Source organism: Leishmania donovani, chromosome 29 (genome assembly GCF_000227135.1).
Source record: "Leishmania donovani BPK282A1 complete genome, chromosome 29".
NCBI lineage: Eukaryota > Euglenozoa > Kinetoplastea > Trypanosomatida > Trypanosomatidae > Leishmania > Leishmania donovani.
The window spans coordinates 1120658-1139390 of record NC_018256.1 but is presented as its reverse complement, the minus strand read 5'-3'; the positions used below and the strand labels follow the sequence as shown (position 1 = coordinate 1139390).

The 18733-nt window shown below is 58.9% G+C and overlaps 5 protein-coding genes across 5 annotated transcripts; all 5 read right to left on the bottom strand.

The window, feature by feature from the left end:
* Positions 1-1986: 1986 nt before the first annotated feature.
* On the bottom strand, positions 1987-3009 carry LDBPK_292670 (hypothetical protein, conserved; the record flags this gene model as incomplete). The annotated part of the gene is made up of 1 exon (XM_003862637.1): positions 1987-3009. One exon carries the CDS (start codon positions 3007-3009, stop codon positions 1987-1989), a length of 1023 nt encoding a protein of 340 aa, XP_003862685.1.
* A 1209-nt stretch (positions 3010-4218) lies between these two features.
* LDBPK_292660 (hypothetical protein, conserved) lies at positions 4219-6840 on the bottom strand (the record flags this gene model as incomplete). Its single annotated transcript, XM_003862636.1, has 1 exon — positions 4219-6840. The coding sequence occupies one exon, from the start codon at positions 6838-6840 to the stop codon at positions 4219-4221; it is 2622 nt and encodes an 873-aa protein (XP_003862684.1).
* A 2587-nt stretch (positions 6841-9427) lies between these two features.
* On the bottom strand, positions 9428-11332 carry LDBPK_292650 (hypothetical protein, conserved; the record flags this gene model as incomplete). The annotated part of the gene is made up of 1 exon (XM_003862635.1): positions 9428-11332. The coding sequence occupies one exon, from the start codon at positions 11330-11332 to the stop codon at positions 9428-9430; it is 1905 nt and encodes a 634-aa protein (XP_003862683.1).
* A 2638-nt stretch (positions 11333-13970) lies between these two features.
* LDBPK_292640 (hypothetical protein, conserved) lies at positions 13971-14174 on the bottom strand (the record flags this gene model as incomplete). Its single annotated transcript, XM_003862634.1, has 1 exon — positions 13971-14174. One exon carries the CDS (start codon positions 14172-14174, stop codon positions 13971-13973), a length of 204 nt encoding a protein of 67 aa, XP_003862682.1.
* A 1222-nt stretch (positions 14175-15396) lies between these two features.
* On the bottom strand, positions 15397-16605 carry LDBPK_292630 (hypothetical protein, conserved; the record flags this gene model as incomplete). The annotated part of the gene is made up of 1 exon (XM_003862633.1): positions 15397-16605. One exon carries the CDS (start codon positions 16603-16605, stop codon positions 15397-15399), a length of 1209 nt encoding a protein of 402 aa, XP_003862681.1.
* Positions 16606-18733: the final 2128 nt, after the last annotated feature.

Genomic DNA, 18733 nt, shown 5'->3' with positions numbered 1-18733 from the left:
CTGTGTGTGTGTGTGTGTGTGTGTGTGTGTGTGTATGTGTGTGTGAGAGAGAGAGAGCGTGTGAGAGAAAGGAGCACTCTTTTTCTTTCTTGTGAATCTGCTCTTGTCAGCGCGTGTTGTGTGTCTCTTGTTGTAGAGAGGGTGCCGACGTAGGTTGGGTAAGGAGAGGAGGGGGGCGGAGCAGGGAAGGGAGGGAGGGGAGGGTGTATGGATGTGTATGAAAGCAAACCTCGGATCGTGTGCGGGTGTGTATGAGCAACCGTGTAGGCGTGCGTGTAACGCGCGGGGAGCTGCGGGGTAATGATCAAGGATGTGCGTGCGCTCGAACCGAGGAGGGCTCGAGCGAGGCAACGCTTGAAAACACGAGAAGGTCAGAAAAAAGAACAATAAAAAAGAGCGGAAGTCGGGAAAAAAGCCCTTGACCGGTATGTGCAACGTTGTGCATGTTGGCGTGCATATATATATATATATGGGCGTAAGAGCAGCGACGCTCACACAGTGCAAACAGTGAGTCGAAGCAGTACAAAAAGAAGTTGAGCGGCAAACGCAACAACACAGCGAACGCGCATCATGGCATGCGCATATGTGTGCGGGGACATACACGCAAACGGGGTGTGTGCAAGCAGCCGGAAATTCGAAGAAACAAATCAGTAGATAGAGAGTAGGGAAGGGGAGAACAGGAAAGTGAAAGAAGAGAGGGGAAGTCAAGGCGCGCTGGACGATGAGGAGGGGATCGTTCAGCGCGGGGCCCCACGATTGGCGCCGTCATGTACGAAGTTTGCCCGTAGCTTCTCGCCACCGCTCTTCTCCAGGTCCTTTGAGTGTGGGAACGGCTGCTAGTCAGGCCAACGTAGAAGTGGGGAAACTCAAAGGAGAGAGAATGCATGGAGAGAAGAGTCGAACGAAGACGAGCTGTTTTCGCGTACTGCGCATTCTCGTTAGTGTCGCTGTCTTTGCGATTGCCCGTCAACAGAGACATCATATGTCAGAATGCACGCCGCGCCAGATGAGGCTGCGAGGAAAGGGAAGGGAAGGGAGGGGGGCAGGCTGAGAAGGGAAAGGCAGGAGCACAGGAATCACAGGAGTCAGGTTCTCCTCACAGCATACATGGGCAATGAAAAAGCGAGCAAACAAACGAAAAGAAGGGCGAGAGAGGGGAGGCCAAAGAGGTGATGGTGCGGAAGTGGAGAGATGAGCGAGGATAACGGATAGGGTGTGCCGCTAGACGCCGATGAGAGCGCACGCGACACAGGAGGTGAGAGCGAGCAAAAAGACGCCTCAGTCGGCGGCTTCCCCTCCCCCTTACCTCCTTTCAATCTCGTCCATCGTGAATTCTTCGCTGTACATGCGGAAGGATCCGGAAACGGAAAAGAAGTATAAGTGGCTCCAGGCAGACAACTCCGAAAGGCCCCTTTCCTCCCCCCGGTCAAGGCAGTAGGGGGAGAGGAGGTTAGCGTACATGCGCGCAACGAGAGTGATGAAATCCAACGACAGCAGCATTTTCAGATATCAAAGCAAAGGCGAAGGGAGACCCTGGGAAGGGGAAGGGTGCACGCGCAGCCCGTATTTGCCCTTTTTTCCAGGGGCTTTCCCCCTACCCTTTTCCTTCACCGGCGGTAGAGAAAGAACAAGGAGTGAGGTAGAAAGAGAGGAGGGCTGGCAGATCCCGCAGTGCCAGCATCGCAGGGCGGCAGGCACGCAAGTGATCATCCATGATCAGAGGGTCAGAAGCACGGAGTGAGACGGCGTGTTGCCTTCCTCGCCGGTCCCCACCTCGCCACATCCGCCCTATCCACCGTCTACGGCAGCTAGCCGAGCACCGGCCACGGAACTCCAAAGAAGAGCCCTGCAGATCTTTCCCCGCAAAGACGAGTGAGAAAGGAGATGCAGCCCTGCCAGCAAGAGAACACACACACTCTCGCACAGAAAGCAAGGCTGATTAGGGGAGACTTTGATCGGCAACAACAACGACAGGGACCGAGTCGCTCAGTAGAATCGGCGAAGGCACGAGGACACTACAGACGTCTTCCCGAAAGAGTTCGGCCTCCACACTTCGGTTCTTTTGGGCTGCCGAGCCGCCTCCTCCTTCTCCTTCTGCGCCTGTTTGCGCAGCGCGAACTTCGACGGCTGCGTCTCATCCGGGTGCACCCACACGTTGGGGAACGGGTTCAGGCAACCCGGCTCGCCGGACCGGTTGGCAGACCCGTAGAACGCGCGCTCGTGGACTAGGGTAGGAGCAGCCGCAGCTTCCCTCTTGGCCTTGCGCTTCGCAGCAGCGCTATCTGCCGGGGCCTCGTAGGCCGCATACACCGCGGACACACCTGTATTCGGCATCTCGTCGATGTAAGAGTGGCTCACACCAGGAATGTGAAACGGTGGCCCTAGAGCCTTTGGTGCGGGGCCCTGCTTACGCTCCCTGCGTGCCCTGTTTGCCTCTGCTGCAGCGTAGTCCTTCTTCCAGTCGTCGTCGTAAGAAGGGTTGCTCAGTAGCAGTCCGGGGTAGCCATACGTGCCCTTCTTGGTGGGGTTCGTCTTGATGTTAGGCAAGTGCGTCGGCTCCTCCTCCTTCGTCTTCGTTGTCCTCTTCTTCTTGGACTTTCCATCATCCCACGGCTCCGTCATGTATTCGTACGGGCGATTCTGAAAGCATCCATAGTAGCTGCCCGGGCCGGTGCTCTTCTCCGGGTACGATGAGTAGCAAAACTCTTTGTCGGAGATGGCGTTCTTGGTGTTTGTCTTGGAGGCGGCGGTGAGCCGCTTGCTTTCGTCGTAGTCCACCGGCTTACCTCCATTCTGCTCCGAGGAGGCGAGGGTGAGGAACCTCTTGTCGAAGTAGGCGTCGGGGTGCTGGCCAGGCGGCACACGGCCGCCGATCGTCATATTCTTGCCCAAGTACCTTGACGGGATGGCATCCTTCTTGTCGTAGGGGTCCGTCTTTTTCGGATCCGGGTCGGAGGACAGGTACGGCGGGTCTTGAAAGAGACCGCCATAGACGCTTTTGTCCGTCATGTTAGCGGCTGTAGAGGATTCGAGAAAGGAGTCCCGACGGCGAAGGCAGGTGAGTGAGGGAGTGAGAACTGGAAAAGGGCATAGACGTGTGTATGGGGAGGGGGGAGTGGGGGGGGGGACACACGTGCGTGAGGGAGATGGAGAAGGAAATAGAGGTACAACTTCCTGGCATGTGAGCAGCGCTGACCGGCGTTGTCAGGCATGAGTCTTGGGAGCGCGTGTGTGCACACATCAGAGAGGCAACAAACCGAAAGAGAGCAGGGAAAGGTGCCCCTCCGCGGAGCGCCACGGCTTCATCGTTCTGCGCGTGTTGGCCAAGGAAGAGATGGCGGTGCACGGCATAGAGCTTCCAGGCTTCGGAAGAGACGCATTGGCACTGAAGCCACGCCACTAGGCGTCCACCTGCGAACGGCAGCGGGCTCGCGTCAAACCACGGATGAAGGGGTGGGGAAGGATTACATACGTGAGAGTTAGCGCATAAAACGAGAGACGGATGCGTACACCTCTTGTGCGTAGAGTACCTCCCTGGGGAAGGGGAGGCGGGGTCGTATGGAAGCACCAACACACGCACGCGCCCATACTCCTTCAGGTAAGAACGACAAGCGGGCAGCCACAAATTGATTGGGAGTTGATCCCTCATCGCGGTTAGAAGAACGTAAAGAAGAACTCCCACTATACCATGAAAGAGGAAGAGAGGCACACGCAAGTACGCACGTGCACACGCAGACGTCAACAACGAAGACACACACGCGCACGCTCAAGACAAAAAAAGGCACCACAGAAGTGAACCACTGCGCATGGTGCACCATCGCTTCCTTTCGCACCTGCAATCGTGCGCAGGGCACCCGGTCCCCCCCCACTCCGCAGCTGTAGGACGAGCGGCCCTCCCTTTCGTTTCCATCCTCGCCCCCTCCTCTCGCTGCGGTGTAGGCACTCACCTGCGTCACGGTGGGCAGCGCCGCCCCAGCTAACGTGCACCAGCACAAAGCGGCTGCCCAGCGCCCGATCAACGAGGGGCCCATGACGTGGAAGCCACAACGCACTCTCGATTGTCGCCGGCCGCCGCAACAGATGACGTGTAGAAGCGCAGCGTTTACGCACATACGCACACGTAGAAGACAACAAACCAGCTCACCGACAACAGGGCAGTGATGCACTGCAAACCAGGGAACAAGAAAAATGAGCCGCAGGAATGGAAGCAGGAGTGGATTACGGCATCCCATACTCCTCTTCCCCCAGCGCCGCTGGCGGTTTGTCTACCGGCATCGTGTCCTGCAAGGCATCCGCCATCGTCGCTGCAAGCAAATCTGCGTTCAGCAGCACCGCCGGTTGCTGAATTCGGCTTTGGCGAAAGCGTGCATACACGTCTGCCTCCGCCAGCTTGCGCTCCTCCGCCTTCTGGTGCTCCGCCAATTCCTCTTCCTCTTGTCGGCGCTCCTGCTCCGCCTTGTGCGACGCGAAAACGCGCCGCCATCCCTCCGCCGACTGCGCCAGCTCCTTCGCCCGCTGCTGTCCAGCCTCCACAAGCGTGTGCACGGTGGCACGGTGGCGCTCGCAGTAGGCGCTGATGGATCGAAGGTAGCGCTTGGCGCGACTCATCAACTCGTACTTGCCCTTGATGCCATCCAGGGAAGTGGTGCCCTGCTGCCCGGCCTCGAGGTGGGAGAGAAGCGACTCACCCTGCGCCGCCGTAAGGGCGCGGGTGCCTTTCAGCCCGTCAACGAAGGCCATGAAGTGCAGCAGGGCTGTATTGTACACCAGCATCGGATCCTCACCTGGTGCCTTGATGGAGGCGGCGTGGATCAACTCTAGAGCCTCCGCGTACCGCCCCTCGGTAGCCACGCAGTACGAGTACATCGCGTCCTGCTCCGATGTGCGCGTCGGCATGCGCGAAAAGTAGTCCGCAGCCTGCTTGTAGCCGTGGCTGAGCATCTTCACGTTGGCGCGGTGCGCGTCGACGTTGCTTGTCGGCACGGTGGAGAGCGGGGTCACCTCACTCACGCTGTTCAGCATCGCTTCAGCGGCGTCGCCGCGCCGCTCCAGCCCGTCGCAACACGCGTAGCCGTGAGCTGCGAGAATGTTGCGTGGGTCCTTGGCGAGGGCCTCCCGGTAAAAGGAGCGCGCCGAGGCGAGCAGCTTCGGCCACTGCGAGGACGATTGCTGGCACGCCTGCAGAGAGGTGGCACCGACGGCCAGTGCAACAGGAAGCTGCAGCTCGGAGGCGTTAACCTTCTTAAAGATAGCCAGCGCCTCCTTCGCGCTTGACGTCTCCATGTACAGCTGCGCCATGCACGTCTGGGCCGCGGCCTCCATCGGGTGCACCTTCAGCAGCCACTGGAGCCACGCCATGGCCTGCTGCAGCTGGCCTGCCTCTTTCGCCAGGAAATGCAGGCGGTAGTAGGGTGCAGCAAAGGTGCTGTGGTGCTTGACGAGGTACACGTAAAGTTGCCGTGCGCGCGCCAGCTCCCGCTTCTCAAGCAGAAGGGCCAGGTTGTACAACAGCGGCACATAGGAAACGTCCACTGCGGTGTTGGACATGAGAAAGGCCGCCCCTAGCTCCGCGTCCACGATGCCTTGCACCGCCTCCACATCCCCTGACAGGATGGCGAGGTTGGCGCTCAGCTTCCAGCTAGAGGGCAGTTTCAGCTCCCGCTGAACGGCACGCACGTGCGCGCAGATCCGCCTGCAGTGCTCGGTGTCTAGACGGGAACATACGGCGGCCAACGCCCACGAGTTCACGTCGCCCTGCGCCACCGTCATAGTAAGTGTGTGACTGTAGCGAAGGGCCTCGCTGTGTCGGCCAGCCCGTGTGGCAAGAATGGCGAGCATCTGTAGCACCTCCTTCTCGTTGGGCCATGTCCTGTTCACCTCCGTCAGCAGCGTCTCCGCGTCGGCGTGGCGGTTGGAGTGCATCAGTAGTCGGGCGTAGTGGATACGGGCGGCTAGGAGGTTCGGGTTCGCACGCACAGCGGATTCTAGGAGCGGCTGCGCCGCCGCCACCTCGCCACAGGCGAGCAGCAGCCGGCCCTCGTGGAAGTCGACCAGTGCCATTTCCTCAGGCGAGGCCGTCTGCCGCACATACCGCAGCAGACTACGCAGCCGCCCCATGGAGCTCTTCAGCCGCCCGTCCTCCAAGGAGCGGAAGTAGACTAAGTCGCACACTTTCAGCAGCACCGTCGTGTTCTGAGGCATCAACTGCTTGAGACGCATCACGGCCGTGTGGATCTGTGGCAGCATGCGAAGGTTAATGTAGACGGCCAGCAGGCCCAGCCACGCGAGCTCATCATCCGGCTGCACCTCGATGGCGCGCTCAAGGATGCGCCGGGCATCCACGAGTCGCTGCAGCCGGAAGGCGCACAGGCCCATTCCTACCCGCACCACCGGCGGCGTCTTCTCGGAGCCGAACATCTTCAACGTGTAGCAGTACTGCGCGTAGCTCTTCTCATATTGGCTAGTGAGGTAGTACACGGCGGCGAGACACACCATGGCGGCGCCAAAGCCCTCGCACCGCTCCACTGCCGTCTCCAGCCGCCTTCGTGCCGTGGTCAGATCGCCGCGCGCCATGGCGGCAATGCCTTCTAAGTAGCTCTGCACCGGCACCCGCACCGGCTCGCCGGGAGCGAGCTGCGCAGTGATGGCCGTGACGTCCATGCTGCCCTTCATCGCAGCCAAGGTGGCGCGCAGGCAGTGGATTGACAGCAGCTCATTCACATTATGCTCGGACTTGGCCGCCTCTTCTAGTATGAGCTGCGCCGTATCCACATTACCGCTGCGGAATTCGTCCAACGCCCGCGTCGTCGTGATGCTTGTCGTGGCTGCTACCGCCGTCATGGTGAAGGAATGGAGAGAGAGTGATAGCGGGATGGGGAGGCACCAGCACAGAGCGCCAAAGAAAACGAAGGAGGAGGCTGTGTGCTGGTGGGGGAGGGGGGGGGAAGAAGAACAGGCCGAAAGAAAGCGCGCGCGAAAGCCTCCTTCCGCTGAGGAACAAGGAGCTACCGACGGGCCCACGCACCGACTAGCACACGCTGATGCACAGATGGTGTCACAGGCACAGGCACACACACGGGCACGCCGTGCACGAATAGGGAAAAACGGAGAAACAGTCAAAGAGAAAGCAAAGGGCGGCGAGAAAGAGCGGAGAAGAGGGGGTGTCGCCTCAGGCGCTTGTCGCTGTCGCTCCACACACACTCACACACCTACGTTCCCTTCGCACTCCTACCGCCCTTAGCCTTATTCGTCCCCTTTACGCAGCGCCAAGCAACAAGACAGTTCCACAAGGAGAATAAAAATGCACAAGCACGACGTGGAGACGAAACAGAGATGAACAACAACTGCGTAGCTAGGGTAGCGCACAGACACACCGAAACATACACACATGCAGGGCAAGAGATTGTGAACGAAAGCGTCCCTCGCCCTTGATGCGCCTTGTTCCCTCCAGAGGCGGGGCAGGGCCTTCCTCCACACGCACACACTTTTTAGGGTACGAGCAAGCGGACGCCGTCACTAGTACCGCGGCACCGTCGGGTGAGGAAGCCGGCAGATCGATGTCGCGGAGCTGGGAGAAGGAGGAGCGTGGAGGCGTTCGCAGGCCTGCACGCGGTCCCAACTGTGCAGCACCGCTAGTCCCCGTCAACGATGAATAAACGGCGCTCAGTGAGCTCTACAAGGGGTTTAGGGCGAGTAGAGCACACAAACAAAGAAGGTGAGGGCTGGCCGTGTAAGAAGAGGTGATGGTAATGCGTATGAAGGTCACAGGGCACACGCACACGGACACAGACACGCGTGCACACTCGCGGAGCTTTTCGGGAGCTGTCGCTAAAGCGGCCGGGTACACACAGATAGGTGCACCGTGTGCAGCGAGTAAACGAGGAGGAGACAGAGAGAGAAGGACAAGAGAAGGGGTCGAGACGAGAGAGAGTGCGGCGAAAGAGAGCGCACGGTGTACTCAGCTCAGACACATGCGCACACGCTGCGCAAAACTGACAGCGTGCGCATCTTTGCTGTCTTCTTCTGCCATGGTGACGAAAAAAAGAGAGAGGGCAGCAGGCCTCCCTCCTCCCCCGCCCAAGCACACGCACGAAAACCTCATCCCCGCGTGTGCGTGCGCGAACGTAAGGGCAGCAGCGGCATTCGCCTTGTTTTCTCTCTCGACAACAAAGTGGATGCGCAGGGAGTGTTGCGGTACGCCTGCAGTGCACGCCGGTGTCTTGCCCGTCTCCTGTCACCTATGCACCCATGCTCCGAGAGCGGAGAGGATAGGACACCGAACATGCGCGCCCCAGTATGACCGGTCACCCTTCACCACCCATGCACGCGCCACTTCCGTTGCCCTTGTTCGCTCAATGCGGTCTTCGCCCGAGTCCGTACGCTTGTTCTCCATATGCGACCGTGGCACGTGTTAAGTCTTAGGAATGGTGCATTTTCTCTTTCTAATTTCCTTTTCGCTTATCGTGTCGTTGAAGCGAGCGAGCGCCTTCGCGCGCTTGCCGGATTCTTACCCGTACACCTCACCGCTGCCCATGAGGAGGAGAAAGTGGCCAAAGCCTACACGCGCACTCTGGTACCTTCAACCCTCCTCCCAGGAAACACAAACACACCCGCCAGAAAAAGAGAGCGAAGGGCAAGGGAGGGGGGGGGGACAGACTATGGCGAGACCCTAGCGCGGAGGCACCCCTGAAACTGTTGAGTGAGTGTGTTCTCGTGCGCAGCGAGACAAACACGGAGGGGGCACGAAGAAAAAAGGCAACCTGCACAGCATGTCGTGATCGGGCGATGGGTGCAGAGGGGTGAGGGTCGGGAAAGCGCAGGCTGGAACACACTAGACTCGTCCATCGCAGTCCACAACCTTGGCGAGGGTTCACGGCAGATGCATGAACTACCGAGAAGACTTTGATGTTCGTCTGTGTTCGCATCGGCGCCTCCTCCTCTCGGATATCCTCGTCGCACCATCAGGGATCTTCTGCGGTTGGAATCTTCACCTCCCTCCTCCCTCTACGTCGTCGCATGGCTGCCATCTCTCCACGTGCACCTAGAACACTTGCGTACACGCACTCCATCCCTCCTTCCACCTATTACGTGAGCGCTTCAAGGCAAGTCTTTTCTGAGCTTCGTCTCATTGGGGTGGCGGCATTCTGCACGAGGCCCGTCACCGTCCTCTTCCGTCTTCGTGTGGCCGCTGCACATGCCCACTACTCTCCCTTCTGCGCTTCCGCCACTGTACGCAAGCGCTCTGCGTGTGCAGAAAAGCACGGCCTTTACTTCACCTCCGCTTCTCCTCTCACTTTTGCCCCCTGCGACCAGCAGCACAGAAGTGTGCAGCCGCGCCCATCCGTATGCGAGCACAGGAGAAAGGAAGCGGAGAGAAAAGGAGAGGCAGTTGAAGGTGCGCTGTGCCACTGCTGCATTAACCGTCTTTTTAGTGCGTCGCCGCATCTGCTGCCAGCGCGGAGGCGTTCTCTCTGGTCGCGTCGCCCTCCTCTGCAGCGTCCTCCTGCCTCTCCTCCACCGACTCCACCAGTGGTAGGTCCAAAGCCAGCTTGCACACTGTCACTTGCCAGCCTGCTACGTGCGCAACAAGCTTGCCCAGCATCGTCGACTTCTCTGCAGCTACGTAGATAGGCCCCCCGACCGCCCAGGAGGTGGTGAGGACAAAGCTCGGTGGCAGCTCCTCGATGAGCTGTCCGGTCTTGGCGCTAAAATCGGCGTACGGCATCGGCGTCTCCGCAGCCAGCTCCAGCAGCAGGGACGGCGTCACCGAGACAAGGAAGTTGGAGGGCAGAAAGGGCACGAGGTCGGCCACGCCGTCTGTGCAGAAGCGCAGCTTTTCATTGCTGTACTTTAGCACGGACTCGAACACCTTCGAGCCGACGTGCACGACGCGACAGCCCAGCTGCTGGCTGAGCGAAATGGCGTCCGAGTTGGCCAGGTACACCTTCTGGTCACGCGCCTCCTCGTTGCGCACGATGAGGTGGTCAAAGGGGAACGTGTCAGGCAGCGCGAGCGCCTTCTGCAGGGTCGCCCGCATACCAGCAGAGAGGGGTTTCAAGGGCGCCTCCGTCCCCTTCGCATCACAGGCCGACTCAGCCCTCGCACGCGCATCCTCCGGCACTGCCGCGACACAACGCAGCGCCGCCACAAAGAAGCCTCCGGTGTCCTGCGTGTGGGGCAGGATGCGGCGGGTGCGCTCAATGTGCTGATCCACGAGCAGCTCGGTGTTCGCGAACATGCTCGGTGCGTACTGAAAAGTGCGGCGATCCGTCTGGGCCTCCATGAATGCCTTCGCGTCCTCGTAGTTGTGCAGCGCTGTGGTGAGGTCGCGTGTGGTGATGGTCCATGAAGTCATGCCAGGCGAAGCGCAGAGCCCGTGTAGCAGCGGCGTAGGGTCTATCAGCTCGAAGGTGCCCTTCGTCTGCGCCAGGCAGGCGGACACGACTGCTTCGTCCTCGACGGGGTTGAGGCTGCAGGTTGAGTACACCACAATTCCACCCGACTTGCAAGACGCCATGCCGCGCAGCAACACGCGCATCTGGGTGTGGTGTAGGTTGGCCCCCTGGAGAGAGTCCCAGCGAGGCCACATATCGATGGACTTGCGCAGCGTTCCATCACCGGAGCACATCACGTCGCACAAGACGCGATCGAAGCGCTCCGCGGGTGGCAGCAAAGGAAAGCGCGTGGCGTCTGTGTTTGTGATGATGAGGTGGAGATGTGCGCCAGCGGCACGGTTCGTTTGATGGTGCAGCACGTCCAAGCGAGAAGCTTTGACGTCGTTCGCCACCACAACTCCCCTCTCGGACTCGCCGGTCAGGAGGAGCTCGAGGAGCTGCGACGTCTTGCTTCCCGGCGCAGCGCACATGTCCAGCACCCGCATCCCAGGCCCCACCTGCAGCAGGAGAGGAGGCAGCATGCTAACGGTCTCCTGTCGAGTCAGGTATCCGCCCTCGTTCATCGCGGAGACAATCCTCTTCAACGTCCGGTTCGCCTTCTTGCGCTTCAAGTCGCCGCGGCTGACGCCAAACTGAATCGCTCGCTGCGCCGGGAAGAACGGGATTCGCTTGCTCTCGAAGACTTCAGAGAGGTGCTGCGTGACGAACGCGTCCACGGCGTCCACCTGTGGTACTGCGCAGTTGAACCGGATCGACATGGGCAGCCCCGTCTGCAGGCACGCCATGAACGCTTCCCACTCCGATGCAGGGATGACGTTGCCCTTGTAGTACGCTTCAAAAGCCGTGTTCTGCAACGCTGCCGGGTCGCGCGCGTCGGTCATCCACTCGTCTGCGCGGCTGCGCTTGCTGCCGCCCTTGCGGCTCTGATTACGACTCATGATGGCTACAAGTTCAGTGAGGAACGGACTCCGGCAGACACGTCGCGTGTACTTCTCCCGTTTCCGAATGCTCGGCTCTATGTACACGTACCTTTACACCCGCACTCCCAGAGGAACGTGACTGCGAAAACCCGGTGCGATGGAGGGCTGGCGGGAGGAAAAGAGGGGAAGGGGGCGGGGGGAGTAGGCCAGCACTCGCCGCGCATCCGCGAAGCGTGAACAGGGGGAGAGGGAGTGTGTGAGCGGTGGGCGGGGAGCATGTGCAACGTGCAGCGCAGCATGTACATCGGGAAAGAGGAGCCCTAAAGGGGAGAAGGGGCAGGCAGTCGCTTGCGGGACACGCTGAGTGGGCAGATGCACACAAAGCACTGCGCCGGCACACACCAACACCCCTCTTTCCAAACAGCATTTACCGTGAGACGCGCTACTGCCAGAGAAACGCGGCCTTTGTTGCGCGACTGGAGAGAAGGAGTTGAAGGGCTGAAAAGAGGGTGACGTGCATTGCTGACGCCTCTGCTGGCCGCATGCGGTTTTCAGCATTCCGCCACATTTAGGTGGACATATTTCGTTGTGCCCTCGCTGTGCTCGCGGGGCCACATTTCTCCGCTAAGCAGACGTGCACCCAAGGGCCGGACCTCGTCCCCTCACCCCTAGTTGTTCCTACACATGGGGGCGTATCGGCTCTGCATTTCGACCGAGCCTATCTGCGTCTGTATGCGTCGCACGTCGGTGGCGGTCCTCCCAGCATCGGGGTGAGCAAGGAGGCTGGAGGAAACAACCTGGCTGGCCGGTTGTGCGCTGCTCGACGTTATCTGCATAGAAGATTGCTGTCGGGGCAATAAGATCGCCGTCCGTGAGGGGGCGGGTGTAGCGCGACATGGCCCAGCACCGGTCTAGAATCCATGCAGTGCCTCTTCCTCCATAGCTGCGCTTGCAGCCGCCCATCCCGCGGCCAGCGCTGAAGGAACTCTCCCCTCCCGAAAAATGCTGAGGGACGTTTGCCACCTCCCAGACCGAGTTGCGGCAATCGCGTGGGCGGCCTTTCGTGCGCACGCTCGCACAACGGAGAACACGTACTTCTGAGCAAAGACAACGCCAAGTCGTCTGCCCCACTACGCATGATCCCCGTGGTGCCCACGGACATCTGCGACGCTGCGCGACAGGCCAGCCACTCGGTTTTGCGGTCCTGCGATGTAGAAGAGCACCACACTAACGCTCACTGAAGAGTGGAGGTTTGCTGTGCACGCGTACACCCGCTACAGATAGTGGCCTCTACCGATTCTGCCGACACCGTTGTGCTTCGCCTGCGCTGTCACGGTTGCGAAATGCTCCGTGATCAGTGCGAGGAGCATGATCGGGACTCTACGCCCCGCGAGCCTTTGTGACATCAGGGACTTCGAGCACAACATCGCCGCCCGAAGCTCTACGTGCGTCGAGTACTTCGCTGTGAAAAAAAAAACTCATTGTCAGGCAGCGGGTCCGGAACCTTTGCTGGCGGCTGCCCCTTCCACCGTTCTGCGGACTTGCGTTTGAGCCGTCGTGGTTCCCAGAGCGCCATCCTGATTCTCTGTTCGGGTCGTCTGCTGAGCTGCGACCGTGCACAGCCCCCACACACCGTAGCCTCTGGCGGTTTCGCACTCACTCTGTGTAGTGGCCCTCTCCCGCGCCCCCAGTCTGATTGGCACTGTCATCGATGAATTTGCCCCCCCCCCCTCAGCGTGGAGTACCCAGCCTGCACCGAGGAACAATCGGAGGCCGGCGTGAGGAGAGCGCCGTGCAGGAACAGGAGGCTGCTGTTGCCGCTAGCGCTTCCCTCGATTGCGGGCCCCGCGGTTCCGCTTCGGCTGCCGTCGTTGCTGTCTTGGCGGTGGACTTCGTTGTTGGCACAAGCGCTTTGCAACGCCTTTCACGCTCGTCGTGGCCTGGCCGCTTGCTGCCCGCTTGCAGGCACGTCTACTGCCACGATCTGCTACACGTCTTCTCCCGTAGACGGAGGCCAGCCCCCCCCCCGGAGCATGAGTGGTGTGCTCCTGGTGTGGAAGAGCGTTGATGTGCTACGCATGAACGTCTCTCCTCACGGGTCGTGCTGCCAGTCGTATTCGGCGCTGCCTCCTCGTGCAGCTTGGAAGTCCAACTGACCGAGTTCCCCCCATCTTGTCAGGAGATAAAAGTGGATATTGCGGTCACATGGTGTTTCATCTTCTGCAAATGCTTTGCGTGTGTGTGAGGGGTGGTGGTGGGGGGCGAGTGTGTTCGACGGTGCGGCACGCCTTCGCCACTTTACAGGACATGTCCCATGGAGTGCACAAACGTATAAATCAAAGGAAGCATAAAGGGAGGCAGCTCCAGTCCTATTTCTGTGCATCTGTACGGCTCTGCACACAATTCTACCTCGCCATCGGCCCGGCACCGTGCATCTCCCCTCACGGGAACGCAACCATTCCTACTTCGCCTTGTACGGCCCCTGTTCGAGTTCCGTTTCACAGTTTAGCGGCACACTCTTACCGCGCACGGCTCTGCTCTGTATGCTCGCACACGCATACGCATCCGCAAGACTGACAGCACCATCTCTCGTACCGACGGTAGGCTGCACGCCATGTCTACGGCGCATCGCCTCACCTCACCATTGAGAGTGCCATTACTCCATCTCGTACATGGTGTCATCGCTGTCCGGCACCGGTTGCTGCTGCTTCGGACGCTCCACGCGAAGCGGCTGCGGCGGCGGATTCATGGAGCGGTTCTGCGCATCCGCCGCGGCGGCGACATTGTGGCCGTCCTTGCTAAGCATGTAGGACACCGTCGGCGTCGTTGAGAATTCCTTGAGGGAAATGCTCTTTTTCATCTTCTCGCCTTTGATGCGCGCGCAAACCAACGCGTGGCGGCAGCGGAGAGACAAGGGGAGGAAGGGAGAAGGCACGCACAGAGAGAGACACACAAAATCAAAAGGGAGGAGAGGGAAACAGCTGACGGGGGGGGGGACAGCAGCGCTACAGAGAAAAGGGAGAAAGCTAAACGCACAAGCGAAAAGAAAAGGGGGTGTATATGTTTCCTTAGCAGTCGTCGTAGAAAACGGTGATTGTGTATGGGTGAGTGTGGATGCACACGCAGATAGGCAATGAGGGACTTGGAGAGCGCGCGACTAAGCGTCACAAGGCAGTGAGGCAAAACCTGAAACAGGGGAGGGCGGTAGGAGTGAGTGGGGAGAGGGACGGATGAAACAGCACTAAAGCGCAAACAAACAGAAGTGAAAGAGAAAGTTGAGCAATGAGGTCAACAGACGCACGTGCGTGTACGGGGGGGGGGGCTGAGGTACGCACGAGGTGGTAAAACGAAGTACGCAAGAACGCAGAGAAAGTGAACAGGAGTTGCTGAAGAACGGCAGGTGCAAAATCTGCACGCATGTGGCAACAAACATCGAAAGAAAAGTGCGAGAACAGCACAAGGGGGAAGACGAGACGGGACGAGAAAAGAGAAGAGAGGGAAGGAGAGGCGAGGTGAAGGGCGAACAGGAGGGATGATGATGGGGGCAAGCATCAGCTCCACGCAATGGAATCAAACGGGTTCCGCGCCAAGAGCACGACTGGGCTGCCTCAAGACGGCCCGATGGCGAGGTGGCTCAGCCGCGCTCCTGCAGCCCTTGTGCCTCTCACGTGCGCCACACCAAACAATGGCTGTCGAACACCTGTCTATGTGTGCCGGCCTGCACCCCTTGAAATTGGCTTTCCTTTCTTCTCTTATCCCGCTTTCTGTCTCACTCGCACGTACTCACAGCTGTGCGTTGTGCTCCGATGCAGGCACGGTGGTTGGAGCAGTCGACAAAAGACGGTATCTCACTTGTTCTTCGAGTCGCAGTGTGTGTAATGCGAGCTTGTGCAAGTTCATTGGCGATCATCTCCTGCGTTTTCGCGCGCCATACGCGCCCGCACCCACACGAGTACACAAAGCAGGCGAGGAGGGACTGGGCATGAAAAAAAAAAAACATGCAGACAAAAAGGCAGACACTTGAGCCAGCCATACAACAGGCGCCTCACCAACCGACGCAGACACACATCGGCACCGTCCCTCTAGTCGGCGTACAGCACGTGGCCGCCAATCTCGATCCTTCGTTTCTTGGTGGCCGTGCCTGGTGCATCGTCACGCGGCCCTCGAGACGGCGTCGCTGGCTCCTCCTGATCTTCGCCTACTGCACTTTCCTCGGCCGATGCGCCGCGTCTGCCACGAACCACCGTGACTGTTCGACTATCTGTGTTCCACTCCAGGGCACAGTCAGCAGTGAGGGGCGGCGGCGCATCAGACGACGAAGACAACGACCCAGCTGCAGCTGCAGCTCTTTCATAGCTGCGCATCGCCTCCAAGGCCCGCGTATCTACGCGTATCGACAACAGGTGCACCGTCCGTGAGCAGAGCGGACACGGGGCACCAACGTCGACAGTATTGAAGGAGCGCTGTTGCGTAGCCTGCACGAAGCTCTCCACGTCGAACAACTCCAGGTGCGCGCACTTCTCCCCTCGCGCCGGAATTCGAATGACAGTTTGCGAAATGGGGTCGCGCAAGGGCGTCACCACGCACGTTGTCTCAACCGACTCGTCGCTCGTGCACACCGCAAAGGGGTCCACGGGCGTGGAGAGCGTTTCATTCAATGAGACGATGACTTGAGTGATGGCAGCCGCGTTCCATTGGGGTTGCGCCAGTAGCTGCTGAAGATATGCCTGTGCACGCTTGCGACGGCACAAGCGGTAGTCGCATAGAGCGCCGATGCCGTAGGATAGGACACAGTCCACTGAGGAGACATGCAAGATCGGCGTCGACAGTGTGTCCGTATTGGTCGCCGCCGCCAAAAAGCGATTGACAGCTGGAGTGTTGAAGCGCTGTAGCTCCTTGGTGAGCTGGGCCATGTACGCGCTTACGTGCACCGTGGCGAGACCGCCATGACTGGCATCATCGACGTCCGCGTAGGTGTAGGTGGTGCGAAGCACGTGCTCTACACGACGACAAAAGGCCCCGCACAAGAGAGAAACTTGCTTCAGCTGCGACATGGCTGCCTGCGCCTCAGCTGAGGGGTTCGATGGCACTTGCAGATACGTTTCACAAGTGTCCTTCGTGCCGGGCGCGACACTTTTCGCCGCCTGCGCCTCCACCAGCTTATGCGTTGTCCTCACAAGTGCTAGCAACCCATCGTAGGCCTCCTGCAGCTGCGCCGTCGTCCTGACACGGCGGATGCCGCGTAGGACGTCATAGGCGCGGTGCACGTCGTGCCCGGCGTCGGCGGACATGCACGACACGTCAACAGGAAAAAAAAACAAAGAATAAGGGGCAGCCTGTGCCCTGACGCCGATGATTGCGTGTCGCCGTCAGCTTTTCGTTTGGAGCCTTTTCTTTTTCAGAACGGTGCCGCAGCCTCACAGACGAGACGGGTGCTTGTGTATGCGTGCGTGAGAAATGGAATCGTAAACTGCTCTCGATGAGCACTTCTGCGAGAGAGCAGCAAAAAGGAAGAAGAGCGCCTGGTTGTCCAAGGGGAATGTCCAACGTCACATATGCACGCAAGGAGACAACGTTGGCCCTGCACAAACGCGCCCACACGCTGAAACAAGAAAAGGGCGAAATAAGGAGGAGAAAGGCGCGATGGAAAAGTGGAGAGAGCGTCATTCAGCGCCCGGGTGCATGCATAGGATTGCTTGCGCAAACACCGGCACCACTACGAATACACAGAAACGCGAACTCACGCAACAAGAAAGCAAAGAAGACGCGCAAGACTGCGGCCCGACTCTCTTTTTAAGTTTGTTTCGAGTAAGCAAGAGGAAGGGGAGGTGCACGAAGGGGGACAGGTGGAGGGAAGACGGAAAGAAGGAGGGACGGTGCTACTCGAAGCTGTGCTGGTGGCATGTCCCACACTGAAGCACTACGCTTCTGCGTGAGAGAGGAGTGTGGCCCCGTCTCGCTTTCCCCAGCCGTGCCAGCGACTCGTCCCGCGCCGAGAGTTGTGTGAGTGTTTTCTGCGAGCGTGTGTATAATTCTGTGTGCTTGCCACGTTACTTTTTACCTCTGCTTTGTCGTGCAGTGAGTGCCTCTCACTCCTGTTTTGCCTCATATATGCGCTACGATAACCGTTTTGTCTCTTACGCCTTTTCCTTGCTGCATTCTGAGCGTGTTCTTTCTCCGTCCCTGTCATCCGCGTGTTCTTTTTCTGAGCTCACTATCCTCTGAACCTCTGTTGCCTCCTTTCCTCGTTGTGTGTGTGTGCGTGCGTGGCCTCGTCGCCTCTTCTTTGGCATGGGAGTGGATGCTGATTTTTCTGGGGAGCGGGGGTGCTCGTGTGCGCGTGCGCCGTGTCGAGCAGCCCATCACACAACGGCATGGTAAAAGAAGAAACAGAGAAAGAAAAACCGAACCAAAGAAAGACGAATGAAAAAAAATGCATCATGGAGACAGACAGCGATGAGAAGACTTTAAGAGGGGGCAGCGATGATTCTGTAAGCGAAAAGGAGGGAAATCGGTCGGCGAGAAAAAAAAACAATAAATAGAAAAGTAATCTTTCGACTGACCCGTCAGTCCGTGTCTGCGTGTGTATGGAGGAGAGTGCGTGCGTGTGTGTGTGTGTTGTGCGTTTTTTTTTATTCGGTGGGAAAGGGGTCGTCTCGCTGCGTGTGGCTCACATTCGTCAGCAGGTGAAAGCATCATCGGCGAGGAAAGGACAAGAAAAAGGAGCGCGAGAGAGAAAAAGAGGGGCATCCACAGTGGTGAAACAAGAGAGAGAAACAGAGAAGAGTCAAGGCATGGAAACCGAAGTGGAACTGCTCACCAGTCAGAGAGAAACTAAAAATAAAACGAAAAAAAAGCAAAAGCGGAACGTGAACGGGGGTGCAGCGGCTGTCTGAAAAGGGGAAATAGTAATGAACTAGGGAAACATGTACGGTGATAGCACTAGTGTCGAAACAAAAAGGGGGAGAGGTCGGACAGCGCTCGCATTTACTTTCCGCATTGGGTTTTGCGCGCTTTTACACTGCCGCACTTTGGTGTTGTTGCGGGTGATGTAAGAGAAGCGCAGAGTGCTCATTCTTGCGTGAGAGTCTCCCGTTTACCGTCCCTGTCCGTGTCTGCTCTTCTCCCTCCTCTCGCCGCGTCTGCCGGTAAAGTCCGGCGTCTGTGCGAGCAAAGGCCTTCTCTTTCACTTCTCGGGAGAGAAAGAGACACAAACGCGCGCCTCACGCCACGCCGCGGCATCCACCTCCGTCAGGGAAGCACCCACCAAAAGGCGTACGAGACCTACGGATACCACGGCGAGCGCGTCTTCCATTCAACAAAAGAAGGGCAAGCAGGAGAGAAGAAAAATACTTCGGAAGAAACACACAACAGAGAGAGCGCGCAGGGGGAGGGGGAAGACGTCTGAGTCTGCACAAA